Source organism: Cucumis melo, chromosome 7 (assembly GCF_025177605.1).
Source record: "Cucumis melo cultivar AY chromosome 7, USDA_Cmelo_AY_1.0, whole genome shotgun sequence".
Taxonomy (NCBI): domain Eukaryota; kingdom Viridiplantae; phylum Streptophyta; class Magnoliopsida; order Cucurbitales; family Cucurbitaceae; genus Cucumis; species Cucumis melo.
Window position 1 is genome coordinate 24,888,861 of NC_066863.1, and position 15,901 is coordinate 24,904,761.

The window sequence follows — 15,901 nt, forward strand, 5'->3', positions numbered from 1 at the left end:
TTCACACTACTTCCACCTCGATCGAGTTTTCTTTTTTTGAATTATATATATTCTATCAATAATTTAATAAACGATCCCAAAATTTGAAAACTGACAAAAAAAAAAAAGGTTTTGTTTCTAAAATCTAACTAAATATTCATCCATGATAGATGCGAATTATTGTAACAAAATGAAAAAAATAAGCTTAATTTTTAGGACCTAAATTTATACATTTTCAATATGTCATATACATACTTTTTTTTTTCACCAAAAGTTTAAATACAAGTAAACTAACACATTATTATTAAATTGAACAAAAAGTAAGATATTTGGTGAAACCAAATAGAATTGATCTTTTAACAAATCAATTGTTTTTTTTATGGGTGACCATGATCTAGATTTTTAGAATAAGAAAAAAACAAAAATGTAAAAGCATTTCCTCAATGCAAAATATCATGATATGATTATAAAATATTTCTTTAAATATTATTCTAAATATCAATCAAATAAAACAATTCCGTAGGTGAAGAAAAATATATTTATAATATAGACCGTGATGTAGGAAAAAAACGAAATATTAATTTAAAAAAAAAAAACAAAATACTTTATTAATGATTAAATATTATATTAAATTTAGGTCCTTTTTCAAGAATATAAAAAAATCACAAATTATTTACAAACAAAACCACTAAAATTTATTACACTTTGTTTTGTTACAAAGTTTAAATATTTTATCAAATGTATTAATTTTTACCTTTTTTTTTTTTTTTAATTTTACCTTAATTACACGATACCATATTCTTCTTGTATGTTCTAATTCAAGTTTCTGATTTGTTGTTTTCTCTTCATTTAATATTGATTTTCCCTTGTTTTGATCTTTATTCAATCATAATTCAAGTTTACAAACTAAATGAGAAGAGTTGTTGTTAAATATTATATTAAATTTACTTAAGGTTCTGGGTTGAATTGGTGAGTTAGGATGAAGGTAAATTTAATATAATATCTAAGATTAGTATAGATAGTAACTTTTATTTAATTAATTTCCATTTTTCTTAATCAAACTTTAATATCTTCAAAATCTAGTGATGTCGATACATTTATATTCTGTCCGGAGAATTACATTTTTTTTATCATTATTACACTATGTTTTTAAACATTTACACCTAGTAAGCATATGGTTATGATCTAGGGACTATTTAATATAACTAGAGGAGAGAGAGTAGTATAAGATTCAATTGAGTATTAACCAATAAATATCTCAACTAATTTGGTTGACTAACAATAATATATATATATATATATGGTACCTTCATATAAAAGTTTAATTAAAACATTACACCGTCAATATATATTATTGTTTATTTTAATAAAATATGTTTTCTATTCTTTTCTTCTCAATTTAGAGTTTGACCAAAAACAACCCACCAGATGGCCATTATATTATTCATAGTCAAGCTTTGGTAATTCAAATGTTGAGGTCAAGATTTGGACATCCACATTTTTATAAAACACGAAACAAAGTTAAATATAAGATGTAGTAGAAAAGAGTTTGTAGGTAGGTTAAGTTAAATCAATGTTTTAATATAATTAATTAGACCATTTTAGAATGATGTGAAACTTATTGTTGAAAAATAATTGTTAGTTTAAAAATCTATATTAAATTTAGACTAAGAAAGATAACTTTTATTAAGAAAGAATACAGAAAACCTTTTTTTATTCTCGAGACATTTGCTCATTTCTCTGCTTAGGTTTCTCTCTAACTTTTTTGTTTTCCTTTCTTCCTCTTTTTGTATCTTTGGTTCATAAACCCAGTTACCAAGCAAAAGAATCTCTCTAGATTATGATATTTATTGATTTATTCTTAACCTAAGAAAAAGATGGGACATATTTTTAAATTTTAATTTCTTTGAGATATTTAGTTGTATTTTTTAACATAGTTGTAAAGAAATCTAGTTTATATAATTATGTTATATGGTAGATACTTTAAGAACCTTCTAGAATAGTTAGGGTTGTATTTTTTAATTTTGATGATTTTTTTGTTATGTCGACTAAAGTATCGACTTAAAAATCATTTATAAATAATTTTTAAAATACCCCATGCTAATTAAAAATAAAACTCAAATCATATATTTAAAAGGAATAACATAATTTAAAAGTTGAGTAAGCCCAAATGTCATTTTAGTTGTTGTGAAGTTAATTAATTTCAGTTGTGTGTTTTTAGTAAACCTTTTATTTTTGGTCCTTCAAAACAGACATTTATTGAAAATGGTTTTTGAGAGCAAGCAACAAACAAGTACACACAGAGGCAGCAAGACCATATCTTTCTTGATTAAAAGACAAATCCAATTAGAAAATCCATCCCATCTATGATCAAAATCAACCTCATCTACAAACCAAACGATCTATACTATTGACTATCGTGACAAAATTGAATTTTCTCCTATAACCTATGAATATAATATATATCTTCTACCACAAATTTTATTAAATATCAAAATTGGTTAGTGCAACTGAAATATATCTTAAAGGTTATCAATATAGCAAATAACTTTTCTAGAAGAAAAGATTAATCATAAACTACTTGAAAGACTATATAGTTTTAAACTTTATTGAAAAGAAAAGGAAAAACAAAATCTAAAATGGTCATATAAAAGTAGAGAGAAATTAAAATGAAACGAAATATTTATATTAACAACACATTATGACCTCCAAATTAAGCATATATTAAAAGGGATGAGTGTTAATATCAATCAATTACTATAGCCATAGGCCCACATGCATGCGTGCATGCAATTTTCTTGGCGGGCAACCGACCACGCCAATTTGCTTATAGCAGAGTTCAAATTCCCCACGACAAACAATTAATCTTTATTACCAAAAAAAAAGGAAAGAAAACTTTTCCCTTCTAATTACAATTTCTTATAAATCTCTTAGTAGGTGAAATGACTTTGCTCTTCCAATCCGATTAAGAAACATTTATTGTTCTTTAATTTTTGTTAAATGATTTAGAGGTATTAAATTAAAACAAAGAAATATTTTGAAAAATCATATTGATTTGGAACTTTCTTTAGATTGGCAAAACCAATTTTCAATAGTGTTAAAAAGTCTGAAATGTTGTGAGATTTTAAAGCTTTTTTTCTTTTTCTTTTTTTTTTTTGTTATTATTAAAGTGGGATTACTAAATGTACTAATGAGAAATAATGATTATAAATTACCAAAAGTAGAAGAAGACATACGGGGATAAATAAATAGAAAATGAGAAGTTGTACATGTTTGAATTTAAACTATATATATTGAAAGAGAGATCATTATATATATTATGTTTGATTATATTGGCTTACTTTTATGCACAAATGACTCCTATATAAGAATAATATTGCGTAACACTCTTCAAAAGTATATAGAAAAACTAAGTTCGTTACCCATAAAATTTATAGAAAAGAGAATTGAGTTTTATATTACAAAATCAAAGTAAAAAAAAAAAAAAAAAAAACACAGTATTTGATTGTTGTATTTGATGAGTAATGAAAATAAAAGGAAATGGATTGAAATCAAACAAACACTAATCAATGAATATCCAATTAAGAAAATCTAGTTGATTTAAAATTTTGAAAGAAAAGTCTAATGCAGCAAAATCGATGTAGGGGGACAAGAAAACCCACCCAATGTGTTAAGCAAAATAATGAATTTTAGAAATTTGAAGAAGGAAAAAGAAAAAAGAAAGCACGTGGTGTAAAAGGACACGTGTTCACTGGTTCTAGAGATTAACCATAAACGTGGCTCATTATTAGTCACTAAGTATATATTAAAGTGGAATATATCATATATATGATCAATCTTTTCTTCATTATATATATAGACACAACGACATGCATATTTTTTAAGACCGTTTTAATTTCGTTTGAGATAACTACTAAAATAAAGGAGACAATGATACTATAATTTTCTTATTTAATTTTGTTATGATTTGTTCGAACTTGAAATTTACGAGTTTAAATTTTTCAAAAAAGAATTGATAAATGACTTGTTCACACGCATGTGACGACCGAAGAATATACTCTCATCTTGGAAATTATTTGTTCTTCTTTTTCTTTTTTTTTTCTTCTTCTTCTCAATTGTCTACATCAAGATCAAAGGATTTATTATAAATTTCAACCATATGGTTGACCGATCTTATCAATTATAGTCATACGTGTTATAAATGGGTTTCGACTTTTATGAAAAATTTTAAATTACATGCTTAGAACAGGACATATAGAGAATGTTGTATGTAGATTGATCGAAGTAGGTTGGATTTTCGAAGAGAATGTTATGTTTAAAGATCTATGCATGAAATGCTTGTAAGGACCTAGGCATAAGAAGCATCGAATGGCCTAAGTTTAGAAAGCCTAGACATGCAAAGGAGTTTGAGACTAGAGATTTAGAAACTAATTACTAGAAGCTTAGTGGACTTATCTAATAATGTGAAAAAATTTCTATAATGCAATGTCCTGAAATCCTTTTCATACAATCTTTAATTTATTATGCATCACGTCAATATATTTTTAAAAATAAGATATTTGTATGTGGCTTTCAATATTTAAAATGAACAAAATGATTCTTAAGATATTTTTACGTGACTTTCAATATTTAAAATGAAAAAAATGATTCAAAGTTAAAAGTAGGATAGATTATGTAAGAGTATAAGAAGGTAAATATATAAAATCAAATCAATCTCGTCTCTAGTTTGACCCATCCTTAGTCAAACGAGAGATTTCTCACACCGATCGGATGGCGTCGGCTCGTAGATTTTTGAGAACCCTAATTCGTTTCGGACGTCAATAAATAAATAAAAACAGTAAATGTATAGGTCAAAATAATAATTTTAAAAAATCGTGTGGAGCCTACTCTAGCGAGGTGAGGCAGAGTCATCGTTTTCACTTTTCATGGAGTATGGAAGTTCCGTCCGACAACGAGAGAGTCTATAAATATCTTCTTTCTTCTTCCTCCACCACTAAACGCCCTTCAAATTTTGAGAACAAATCCTCTTTCAATTCCGCAAATCAAGATGCTCTTCTTCAAATCTTTATCCCGAGCAGTGCACCAAGAATCCCAGTCCCCGGAGGAGCTCAAGGAAACCGGCGCCGTTTCCGGCTCACCTGTCTCACTGACGGTGTGGAGGAAGTCACTCCTACTTACATGCAACGGCTTCACAGTGATCGATCGTAACGGAAACATCGTATACAGAGTCGACAATTACACCGGACGACCAGAGGAAATGATTCTGATGGACGGCCTCGGAAAATCCGTCCTCACAATGTGCCGCTCCAAGGTCAGTCAAAAAATTTCCCTCCCGATTCTTTCTCATCTCCGATGAAATTGAATTAAATGCTCTGATTTTGACTGTAATTTTAAACAAAATTGGATTATTATTATTATTATTATTCTAATTTGTGAATGTTTTTGGTTAATCAGAAGCTAGGATTAGGGGAAAACTGGTGCGTATACGAAGGGGAAGTAGAAGGAAAAACAAGGGGAAGAAAGAACAAACCGATATGTCGAGTGAAGAAGAACATAAACATACTACATGTGGATCCGAACGCGAAAGTACTAGCGTATGTATACGATTACAGAATCTCGAAGAAAAAGTACGCGTATAGTGTGGAAGGTTCATACGGGGAGCGATCGTGCAAGGTATTGGATGCTGCGTCGAGGAGGGTGGTGGCGGAGGTGAAGAGGAAGGAGGCGGTGAAGGGTGGAGTTGGTTTTGGGGCGGAGGTATTTCTTCTGGTGATTGTTCCTGGTTTTGATTCAGGATTAGCGATGGCTTTGGTTTTGCTTTTGGATCAAATGTTCTCTTAGAATTTGAATTTCGTGTTCGTCTTGTTCTTGATCAATTGGTGTTCCTTCTCCATAATTTGTCGAAAGGGATTTTTAATTATTTTTTTTTTCATAAAATCCTTTTCTTTTAAGATATTTGAGTGTACATAAATTGGTTTGTTGTAGAACGCAGGAGACGTAATAACATTTGCTTTTGTGTGTGTCCAAAAACTTCGTTATATTCGTAATCGATGGTGAAAATAATCGCTATATTTATTGTTGAAATATCGCCAATCTCGTGGAGCCCCAATTTTTATTTACTTTTCTATTTTTTATAAATATTAATTAATACATCAAAATCTTCCCTACACTTTTAAAATGAAATATTGTTTAAATATTAATCAATAGTTTGTCTATTTTTTCTATCTCACTCTAACAAATTTCAAACTAAAGCCAAAAACTTACTTTAATTTATGATAGAATTCCGATACTACTTCGATGATCCGATACTACTTTGATGATGATGCAATAAAAATAGAACAATATTAAAAAAAATAAAATAAGTACAACACGCGTACAAAATAAACTTACAAGATTGTAAATAAATATTTCTACCATGAATCACATCTCAACAAAAGACGGAAGGAAAAATTAAGAGAGAAAAAAACAACTCGATGACTCATAAATATCTCAAGTTTGGAGCACTAAAAAAAAATTGTATTTGAATGAATTGCATATTGAGTTGAGAGAGTGAAGAAGAATGACAATGCTAAAAACGGTAACATATATATATATTCGTTTATTTACTATTATCTATTATTCTATTGTTAATTATGACATTTAATTATTGATTTATATTTTATAGGTTTAAATTTATAGTTTATCACTTAAATAAATTTATCTTGAATTTCAGGAGAAAAAAAATCCAATATCGTGGTATCCATGATTTTTATTTTAGAAATGTTTGTCAATATATTCATTAAAGGATAATGGTAGTTATTTTATCGGGAAATTGTTATAGATAACACAAAAGTAAAATTATTTACAAAATATTATGGTGAATTATTTCAATAAACTAAAGAGGATTGGATGAATTTTCTTATATTTTGCTATTTTTAAAAATATATCTTATTAATTTTTTCAATTTAAGAGTCTATCAACGCTAGAAGCCTATCATTGATAGATTTTGCTATATTTACAATTTTTTTAAACTATTGCTATATAGTTAATAATTATTCTAAAAATTGCTATCCATTCTAATTACCCTATTTTATTTGGGAAAACTTCGTATAAATATCACAAAAGTATCAATTAGATCCATAAACTTTTGTAAACAATCAATTAGATTTTTAACCTCTTTTGGGAATGGTTCATACACTTCCTCTCTAGAAAACCAACCTTTCAAAAATTGATCTAAATAAGACAAATTATAAGATTTAACTTAATAGTTAGTATATTCCATTACCATACAACTTGTTTACTAAGAACGTGTTTTTGTTTGGATTTGATTATAGAACTTTGTAGACATAAAACTAAAGGTTAAATTTTGATATATAAATAAGTAAAAGGTTACATTGAAGTTGGAGCCTAATCTTTTTATTTTGTCACTTCGTAAATTTTGTCAATGCATTTCCATCAAATATTAAAAACTTTAATAAATGCATCAAAGTTGTCAACCACATTAATTAACCTAACAAATTATCGCATTGATGTGTAAAGAGATCACCGAAATTGGTGACACTTTGCCATATCAATTTTCCTTTGTTACCATCTAATGTTTTAATTAATCAAATCAATTTAATTTGATACTTCCAAATATTTTGTGCACGTTACCCCATCCCAACTAATTTTACGTAGTAAACATCAAACTTCAAGTTTTGGTAGCTATACAACGTCTAAGAAATTATGACCCTAATAAATCTCTTATAAATTGTTTTTTTCTTTATAACTAATTGATTTGCTCTATGTAACGTTAAATTTTATGTTTAATAATATAAAACCCTAACTAGATGTAATTTAAAACATATATATATATATATATATATATATATATATATATATATATATATATATATATATATATATAATTTTATATGTGAGGCAATGAGTGGAATGTTTCAATATGCAAATTATTAACTCTCCCGAATTGTTTATGAAATTCACAATCTAAGGAGTTGTGAAATTAATAATTTTTAATCATATTTAAGAGTTTGAACATATGAGTATAACAATCAATTATAAAATATTAGTAAATATAACACCACACAATTTTTATTTTTATTTTCTTATATGTGAACTTCGTATTGTTAACAGGAGCATCTCAACAATAAACTCTTCTATATTAATAATTCTTTAAAATCTTGCTAATACAAACAATAATGTTCGTTTCCAACAACAAGGTTCCTTGTCTTCCCTGAATTTCATAGAGAAAGAGGACAAACTTGGCGATAACAATAAAAAAAGAAAGACACAAAGTGACAATGACAACTATAAGAACAGCAGTTTGTTGTGGTCTATGTTTCTGCCTCCCTTGCTTTTAACCTTCTCTTCGGCACTAACAAACAGAAACAACTCGAACTTTCTCGTCCTATTAAACAGATGTGACAATACCAAAAGAAAAAGAAGAAAAAGAAGAAGAAGAAGAAGAAGAAGAAAAATATTGGTTGAAAGGACAAATAAGAGGGAAGCAAATAGTCCCGAATAGTAATAATAAGAACTAAGAATTTCTATTGCGTCGTTAAATACTTTTCACACAATAGCATAAGGAATTTGCTACTGCGTTCTGGAATGAAGTTGATGTTACAACAATTAGAAAGCGTGTCACCTTTTTTTTTTTTTTTTTTTTTATGACGGACAGTTACAATCTATCAATCCACCACTTACAACAATATTATGTACACCCAACCAACCAACCGACCAACCATTTTAGTCACTACTACACACTATAGAGCAGTGATTCTAATTTAATAAAAACATCATTTTGTTGGGCATGGATATAAAAACTAGAGTTTTTTATTCATCAAAATCTAACCTGTTCCTCCTCCTCTTTTCCAATCCATAAGCATTAACTTTCGCGTCTTTTGTTGTCCGTCGCCAGCTTTGCACAAAAGAGTTGTTGCTGGAGGAGGCATCATTGACGATTGTTTTACAGTACCCACGGTTGAATGTTTGATGTCTGAAACTGAATCTTCAATGAATTTACTGGGCGAGGATCTACTTGATCTTGGTGTAGACCAATTTAATGGTCTTCTACAATTTGTTTGTGCAATGTTATCTCTTCTGTTTTCTGTTGTTGTTCCTAGCTTTGGCTTCTTCAAGGGATGTGGAGTTTGATGGCCCTCGTTCTTGAATGAATTATTGGACCATAATCCGTATGTTGTCGGTGTTGTATATAATTCTTCGGTTTCCTCTGATTTCAGCTTGCGAGCTTTCATGGACTTTTGTGAAGGCTTTTTTGGCCACCTTACTATCCCGTCTATGTTTTGCCTCAATGAAGCGGAAGTTGCAATATCGCATAGCGTTTGAGCAGCTGCCATTACTCTTGGACACTGCTGCTCTGTAGAGAAGCAATATCAACAACGGAAGACCAAAAACAAAAAAAACAAAAAAAAAAAAAAAAAGAAAGAAAGAAAGAAAATCTAAAGGAGTTGAATAGAAAGAAAGAAAATCTAAAGGAGTTGAATTTCTTAAGTGATAAAAATCAGTCATTAAGAGATAAAAGAAGGCACACTGTGAATTTCTTAAGAGGCCACTGGCAAGTCATTAATGGATAGAGTTTTAACTTCACTTTTTAAAATTTAATGGATCTTAACTGCTAACTTTAAAAAAATCAAGAATAAGATTTAAATAACTCAAAGAATAAGAGCAGTCAAGGGATTCCCAAATTTATTCCATAATTAATATTAAAGCTAAGAAAGATGTGTTGCACTCAAGTCTTAGCCTCAGCCACAGCTATCAAACATACAAAGGTACCACAACAGATAGGATAGTTGAAACTCGTACCATTTGCCTCCTGATTGATCTTCCCTCGTGATTCTGTATGTAGACCAAAAGCAATTTGAGTAAAATGAATAACAATAGCAGAATGGTTCGAAGTAGAATATTGATTTCAATTGCGCACATAAATGCCTTCCGTTAAATCCTTACCGACAAGCACAGAGGAAGTTTTCGAACAAGTTGCAGAAGACAGGGAATCCCATCCACATTGATGATGATTAACAGATACAAAGGACCCTCCATCTTTAGAACCAACAACTCTCATTGTTGAAGGAAATAAACTCTGGTTAAAAGTCAATGATTCCAAGTCTTTCGTAAAACAATCAGTAGCAGCACAGGGGATATTGGAAAAGTTTCCAACTCGCCACCACCTACCAGGACATGTGGTCCTATTTGCAGAAAGCTTGGATGAATCAGAATTTGCTTTAGAGTGCCCATTAAAAGAATGTGACCATGGAAATGGCTGCAACATCGCTCGACGAAATTGTTGCTTTGCTGAACGTAAATCTGTTGCATTCTTTGAAGGTATAGACGATTTGCTGGCATCCTGGAGCAAAGATTCCAAGTCCTTTGGTAGAGGAAGGCCCAATTTCACAAAAATGTCATCAGGTTTGTGCAACTCAAAATCAAGCACATTGGCCAAAGGTTCCGAATTGCTGCAGGCATCTTGCACCTTCATGGAAAAATAATAAAAAGAAATTAAGGTCTAAATATGAACGTAATTATGGGAAAAGAACTCCATAATTTATATTAAAATTCAGATCACTAGTGGGAAGACTCAATAAAGATTTGACACTTTTGTCACAGCAATTACCACGTCAAAGAGAATCAGCAAAAACAGATTCCATCAGGTTGTAGACAGATCTCAAATAACTAAAGAGATTCAGATGCCAAAATAATTTGGGGCAACTTAGTAAAAATATATGGTCAGCGTACAGATCACAAAGTTCAAACCAACGAACACAATGGTACTGTGAATGTTTGGGTTGGAGTGCAAGTATATATGGGTACGAGTGACTGAAGAGAGAATCAGTCAAATTCTTACTGACTGACCTTGTTTAACGATGGTGAATCTGTTACCCAACTTGCACTAGTTCCTTTTGCATCAAAATTCGCTTGTTCTTCCATGCTTGAAACTGGAGTAACTAGACTTGTGGATGGTTTGCTGTTGGAACAACTCTCTGACTCTGGCACATTTTGTGGGTGGACAGGCAATGGGAGCTGAAGAACAGAACAAGCTTTTCTAATTGACTGCAGAAAACATTCATTTACATTTGCGTCTTTTCTACCTTTGTCTTTACTTAAATTAGCACAGTCATAACTACCATCAAGAAGACCACTCAGTGGTGGATCATCTGTAAGCTTTGTAAAATCATGAACATCCGATTTCAGCCCATATAATCCTGTATTAAATTTCACGAGTTCCATAAGTGATTGTATGCTGTGCATCGTGAAGCAAGGCACACAAAAGTGAAAACAAAAGAGAAGCTTTATAATAAATAAATTATAAAGTAGTGGCTTGTTTCTTTAAATGTGTCGTAACAACTGATGGATTTAAGCAGATAAACTCCTTGCAAAACTGAGAAAATAAGGTACAGTTATGACCTAGAGTTATGACCTAGAGTTATGGAAGAAAAAGACGATCAAAAAAGGTTTCATGGGATCCAACTCATTTTTGTAGAGCAAGATATACTCAAACTACAACTCTTTTTGTAAGACAAAAAAAAAAGGTGCTTTAAGAGAGTTACATTCTATATTGTCATTTGGTAGGCCGGTCAGTTGCAATCTGAGGAGTTGCATACAAATGGCTTATTACAAAAGCTATTCATGTGATTATATCTGTCCAAGGATATCTTAATTAAAAGTATAAACTAACTCATATCTTTATAAAAATTCAAAAAATATATTCAAGTGACATGCAAACCAACACATACTCAACAGAACTAGAACTGTCATGATTTGATTATACTTGAGTTATCCCTCCACTTAGGTCTGTGACAATAATGAAAAATTTCCTATCAACAAATGAAGGCTATATTTACAATTGCAATTTAAAACATCTGCATTATCCAGTAGAGATTGTCTTCAATACATGTTAAAAGCTCCTCAAAAGACCATATAACCAAATAATGCAAGTTTCTGACCAAATTAATGAATAATTCATATGGCATCATCATACCAGAAAAACTGCTCCCTGGTGCAGCCGAGCAATTTCCAGCATTTGTAGAGAGTGACTCCAATTTTGTCTTCAATGATACTTTGAGATTTCTCTTATCACCCCGCTTGCTGCTTAGGCTACTCTTTTGTTTCAGCAATTGAGTTTTCTCTGTTTTTTATTTTGGGTATATCAGTAAACTAGCTTCAGCAAATTCCTGATTTCCCATCAACTTAAACTACTCAAGCATAGAAATGTACTATAGAAATTGAAAAATGCTATCCTACCTCAATCACATAGATGCAACAAATATTGCTCATTTAGTGGGTGTGTGGAAGGGTTGAATGACCATTGTAACACCAGTTTCTCAAAATATTAAGTCAAAAGACATGAAAAATAGAAAATTTTCAACTTTACAAAGAGAAAGCATGCGATACATTAGACTAATCAAATAATAACATTACCAATTTAACCCAAATAATTCTCCCTAAAATGAAATGATCACAATCTCTCTCAAATATCCTCCTCTCTTACAACTTTACAACAAATGAAAAATATCAAAATATTCAAATAAATGGACGAAGAAGAAAAAACCACAACATGAACCAACAGAGAGCAAAGTTCTCTGAAAGACCTTTCGTGAATTCTTTTCTGCTCTATATTACATTTACAATCAGATTTCTTGTGGAACAATCAACTTGTTTTATCAATAAGACTTAGAAGTTAACATTTCCTATCTGAAAATAGGTAATATATTGACTGCATGGGAAGAACACCACGACTTGGGTTTAAAAAGAATATTTTAATTAACAGAAAAAGATGAACATTTATATCATTAGTACGAGGCTGGTCTACATTACCATGAGAGTTGCACTTTTTAAGATATGATCCAAGCTTGTCAGACGCATCCTTTGCATCATCAGCTCCACTTAAGAATAAAGAATCTTCCAATTGAACCACACGTGGTCTCTTAGAACATAAACTACTACTACTACTCCTTGGCACCTTTAATGATTTACGTGGATGTACTCCCGGACTTGAAGTGGACAATTGACTTCCTTTGTTCCTACTTTCAAAATCTTCAGATGCATCTTCACCATCCCTAGATACTGCTCCATCAGGTATCTTATCCAAGGGAACAGAACCCAAATCATTGATAGAGCTTGTCCCAGCTGGAAAACCAACATTTATAGACAATTAGACCATAGTATGGAAAATGATGAAAGAAAAAAATGATAGATAAAGGAGAAGATGTGCCAGAGACCTGTGAAGACATAAATTCTGTAAAAGTCAACTCGAAGTTAGATAACATGGATTATATGTGGCCAAGAGTGAAAATATAACGCTTACAAAGTCTAAATATTCTAAATCTATGACGATCCTTTCGCAGATACAGAGGCCACAGTAAGCTACTGACATCATTCATAGAAGTACGTTAAAAAGGTTGCAACCTTTACTTCAAGATTTTCCAAATTCACCATATAGACCTTATTCCATAATCAGGATTTCAGCAGGCAGATGATAGAAACCATCCAATGAAGGAACAAGATAATGTTTCTCCTTCTCAAAATATAATATGTTTCTCCTACGATATCCCAGGAGCAGGATTTTCTCTTTATCATATTTCCCATTCAAAGTAACAAAGACAAGCACAAATTGCTGCCACCGTTTTAGGAATTTGAATGCTAGATCCCAAGTCAACCTCACTCCAAATCCACTGGCACGTGTTAATAAAATGAATCTTTCATTAATAATGACAGAGAACAAAAGAGAGAATAAGAGATCCTCCAAACGCCAAGGGTAAATAAAAAGCACTTCGATTGGCAAAATCTGCCGCATTTACAGAAAAAGGTACATCAAAAGTGGCAGCTATCTCCATCTTCACAGTGCTACAGAAATTCATTGGTTTTCAACAATAATTGACAAAAATCTTTCTGTAAGTTTCATCCTGTTGCATACAATCAGTTAATCCACAAGCAATGCACGGAAACTCCAAGCACGACATTCATTCTCATCTCTTTCGCAAAAAAATCAGCAGTCTCCAAAACCTCACGTAGTCGCCAATTGGAATGCAAGTAGACGAATAAGCTTATCACATGCAGGTAAAAAACCCAAAACCAGCAACAAATCTAAAATTAAACAGCAGTGTTGAATAAAAAAGTGAAGCTATTCCACCTTTTAGACTACCGTACGAGCTGAAATGCTGAAATGAAAAGCTAGAAGGAGCAGAACCGCGATCCGCTTCGCACAACTCAACCTCCTCGATTGTTACCTCGGTTCTAACAGAGCCATCTGGTCCCATGAGCTTCAGCGGCGCCACAACAGCCGGAAAAGTCAATTCTAGAGCATCCATGGCCGGAGCCCTAAAAGAAGTGAAGTAGAAAGAGAAGACGATTGACTGCAGCCGCCAAACATTTCCAATGATCCTAAAACTCCATGGAAAGAATACAAGAAGCTGAACACAGAGAAGAACATTTGAAGATCGTAACCGGAGAGAGCCGGATCGGAGAGTGAGTGAAGAAAAGTGAATTAGGTGGGGATGGGGGGGGGGGGGGGGAGAAGAGGAAGGGAATATGATAGGAAAAACGGGAGTGTTTAGCAATGTTGCGGCTAAGAGTAGGAGAAATCAGAGTTTTTAGGGCACGATTTGGGAACAAAGGTAAGTATATATAGTTTTCGGGAAAATGTGTGACATTTTTGGAAACGGACTATCGACGGCGGAATATTCCGTTCCGTTCTCCGTCAGAGTTCGTCCGGGAATACACACTTTGCGTGGAGATGGGGCGCGTTGTCTTTTACGGACCTTGACGTGGCATTATCCTTTACATAATTAAAATCAGTATATAATTATAATAAAGGATAAATCTGGAAATTAACCCAATCACCATTCGCCACGTGTTGCTACTTCGTCGATTAATTATAAATAGATTCAGATAAATCAAAATCACACTGCGTCTCCTCACTCACTCACTCACACCATATGTTTTGTGTAATTACAACAATATTCCACTCTCTTTTAAATAAATTATCGAGTTAGTTTTCATTTTCTTTTCATTTCTTATTTATTTTGGCTCGATTATAAATTGATCCAATTATTATTTGAACGAGATGACTTTCATATCGACCTTTCATTTATTATAAATTTTTTAAAATGCATATTTTAAAATTACATACATCGTTAAATGGATAGTTTATTGATACATCGCGTATTATTCAATCGATTAGCATATTAAAAACGTAAGACTTTTTAGATTGTTTTTCTAAGTATTTTAAAATATTTTTTTAACTTAAAAGTTTGTGACTCCGACGATGATGTTTGAATAAAGTCACACGTGGATGACTTTTTATTATTTATTGATTGTTGCTCTTTTTGATTTTTTTTACTTCTCTACCTCTTAAATAAATTGAAAAATATTTTTTAACACTTAAAAAATCAATTCAAACATTATTATCAAAAAAGTGTTAGCTACCACGAGGTTTGTAGTTCAAACCTTCGACCTTGTTGCACTAAAAGCAACGATTAGAAAATTGACTTATATGCAATTTTAGCCTACTAAATGAAAAATAGCAAAATCAAAGTTTCTTTAGCAAAATGGGAAACATATGTTCGAGTGAACAAGGGCAGTGTTCTTTTATAATCCATAAGGGTGTATGTTGAGATAAAGAATGAACTATTATAATCACATGTTATTATAGTTTGATTAAACTAGTTTGTGTTTGCAATGTGAATTGTTTTAGTTTTGGTTGTAATAATGTGTAGACTATTTTTGTTTGATAAGTGTAAATAACAAACATCATAACAAAGAATAACGAAATGATGAATGTCATATTAAAACCATAGCAAATAGCAAATACACTAATAAATTGCGAATTCTAAAATAATATGTTTACTGTAGCTAATTGGAGACTGTTAAATAGTATTTACTATAGCAATTAATGATTATCATAATCTAAACAAGATTTTTCCCAAAC

At 31.2% G+C, this 15,901-nt stretch overlaps 2 protein-coding genes across 2 annotated transcripts; one reads left to right on the forward strand and one right to left on the reverse strand.

Moving 5' to 3' along the window:
• The first annotated feature begins 4,638 nt into the window (after nt 1-4,638).
• LOC103493137 (protein LURP-one-related 17) lies at nt 4,639-6,009 on the forward strand. The gene is made up of 2 exons (XM_008453777.3): nt 4,639-5,290; nt 5,434-6,009. The coding sequence occupies exons 1-2, from the start codon at nt 5,027-5,029 to the stop codon at nt 5,818-5,820; spliced, it is 651 nt and encodes a 216-aa protein (XP_008451999.1). The 5' UTR covers nt 4,639-5,026; the 3' UTR covers nt 5,821-6,009.
• Nucleotides 6,010-8,479: 2,470 nt separating this feature from the next.
• On the reverse strand, nt 8,480-14,574 carry LOC103493138 (uncharacterized). Its single transcript, XM_008453778.3, has 7 exons — nt 14,105-14,574; nt 12,790-13,101; nt 11,954-12,100; nt 10,828-11,177; nt 9,925-10,447; nt 9,781-9,813; nt 8,480-9,334 (listed from the first exon to the last, which is right to left on the reverse strand). Exons 1-7 carry the CDS (start codon nt 14,280-14,282, stop codon nt 8,805-8,807), a joined length of 2,073 nt encoding a protein of 690 aa, XP_008452000.2. The 5' UTR covers nt 14,283-14,574; the 3' UTR covers nt 8,480-8,804.
• Nucleotides 14,575-15,901: the final 1,327 nt, after the last annotated feature.

Coding starts and splice junctions, on each gene's coding strand:
- LOC103493137 (XM_008453777.3), top strand. CDS start 5,027: ATGCTCTTCTTCAAATCTTTATCCCGAGCAGTGCACCAAGAATCCCAG. Junction 5,291..5,433: donor TCACAATGTGCCGCTCCAAG/GTCAGTCAAAAA, acceptor TTGGTTAATCAG/AAGCTAGGATTAGGGGAAAA.
- LOC103493138 (XM_008453778.3), bottom strand. CDS start 14,282: ATGGATGCTCTAGAATTGACTTTTCCGGCTGTTGTGGCGCCGCTGAAG. Junction 11,178..11,953: donor ACCAGGGAGCAGTTTTTCTG/GTATGATGATGC, acceptor AATTTAATACAG/GATTATATGGGCTGAAATCG. Junction 10,448..10,827: donor ATTCACCATCGTTAAACAAG/GTCAGTCAGTAA, acceptor TTTTCCATGAAG/GTGCAAGATGCCTGCAGCAA.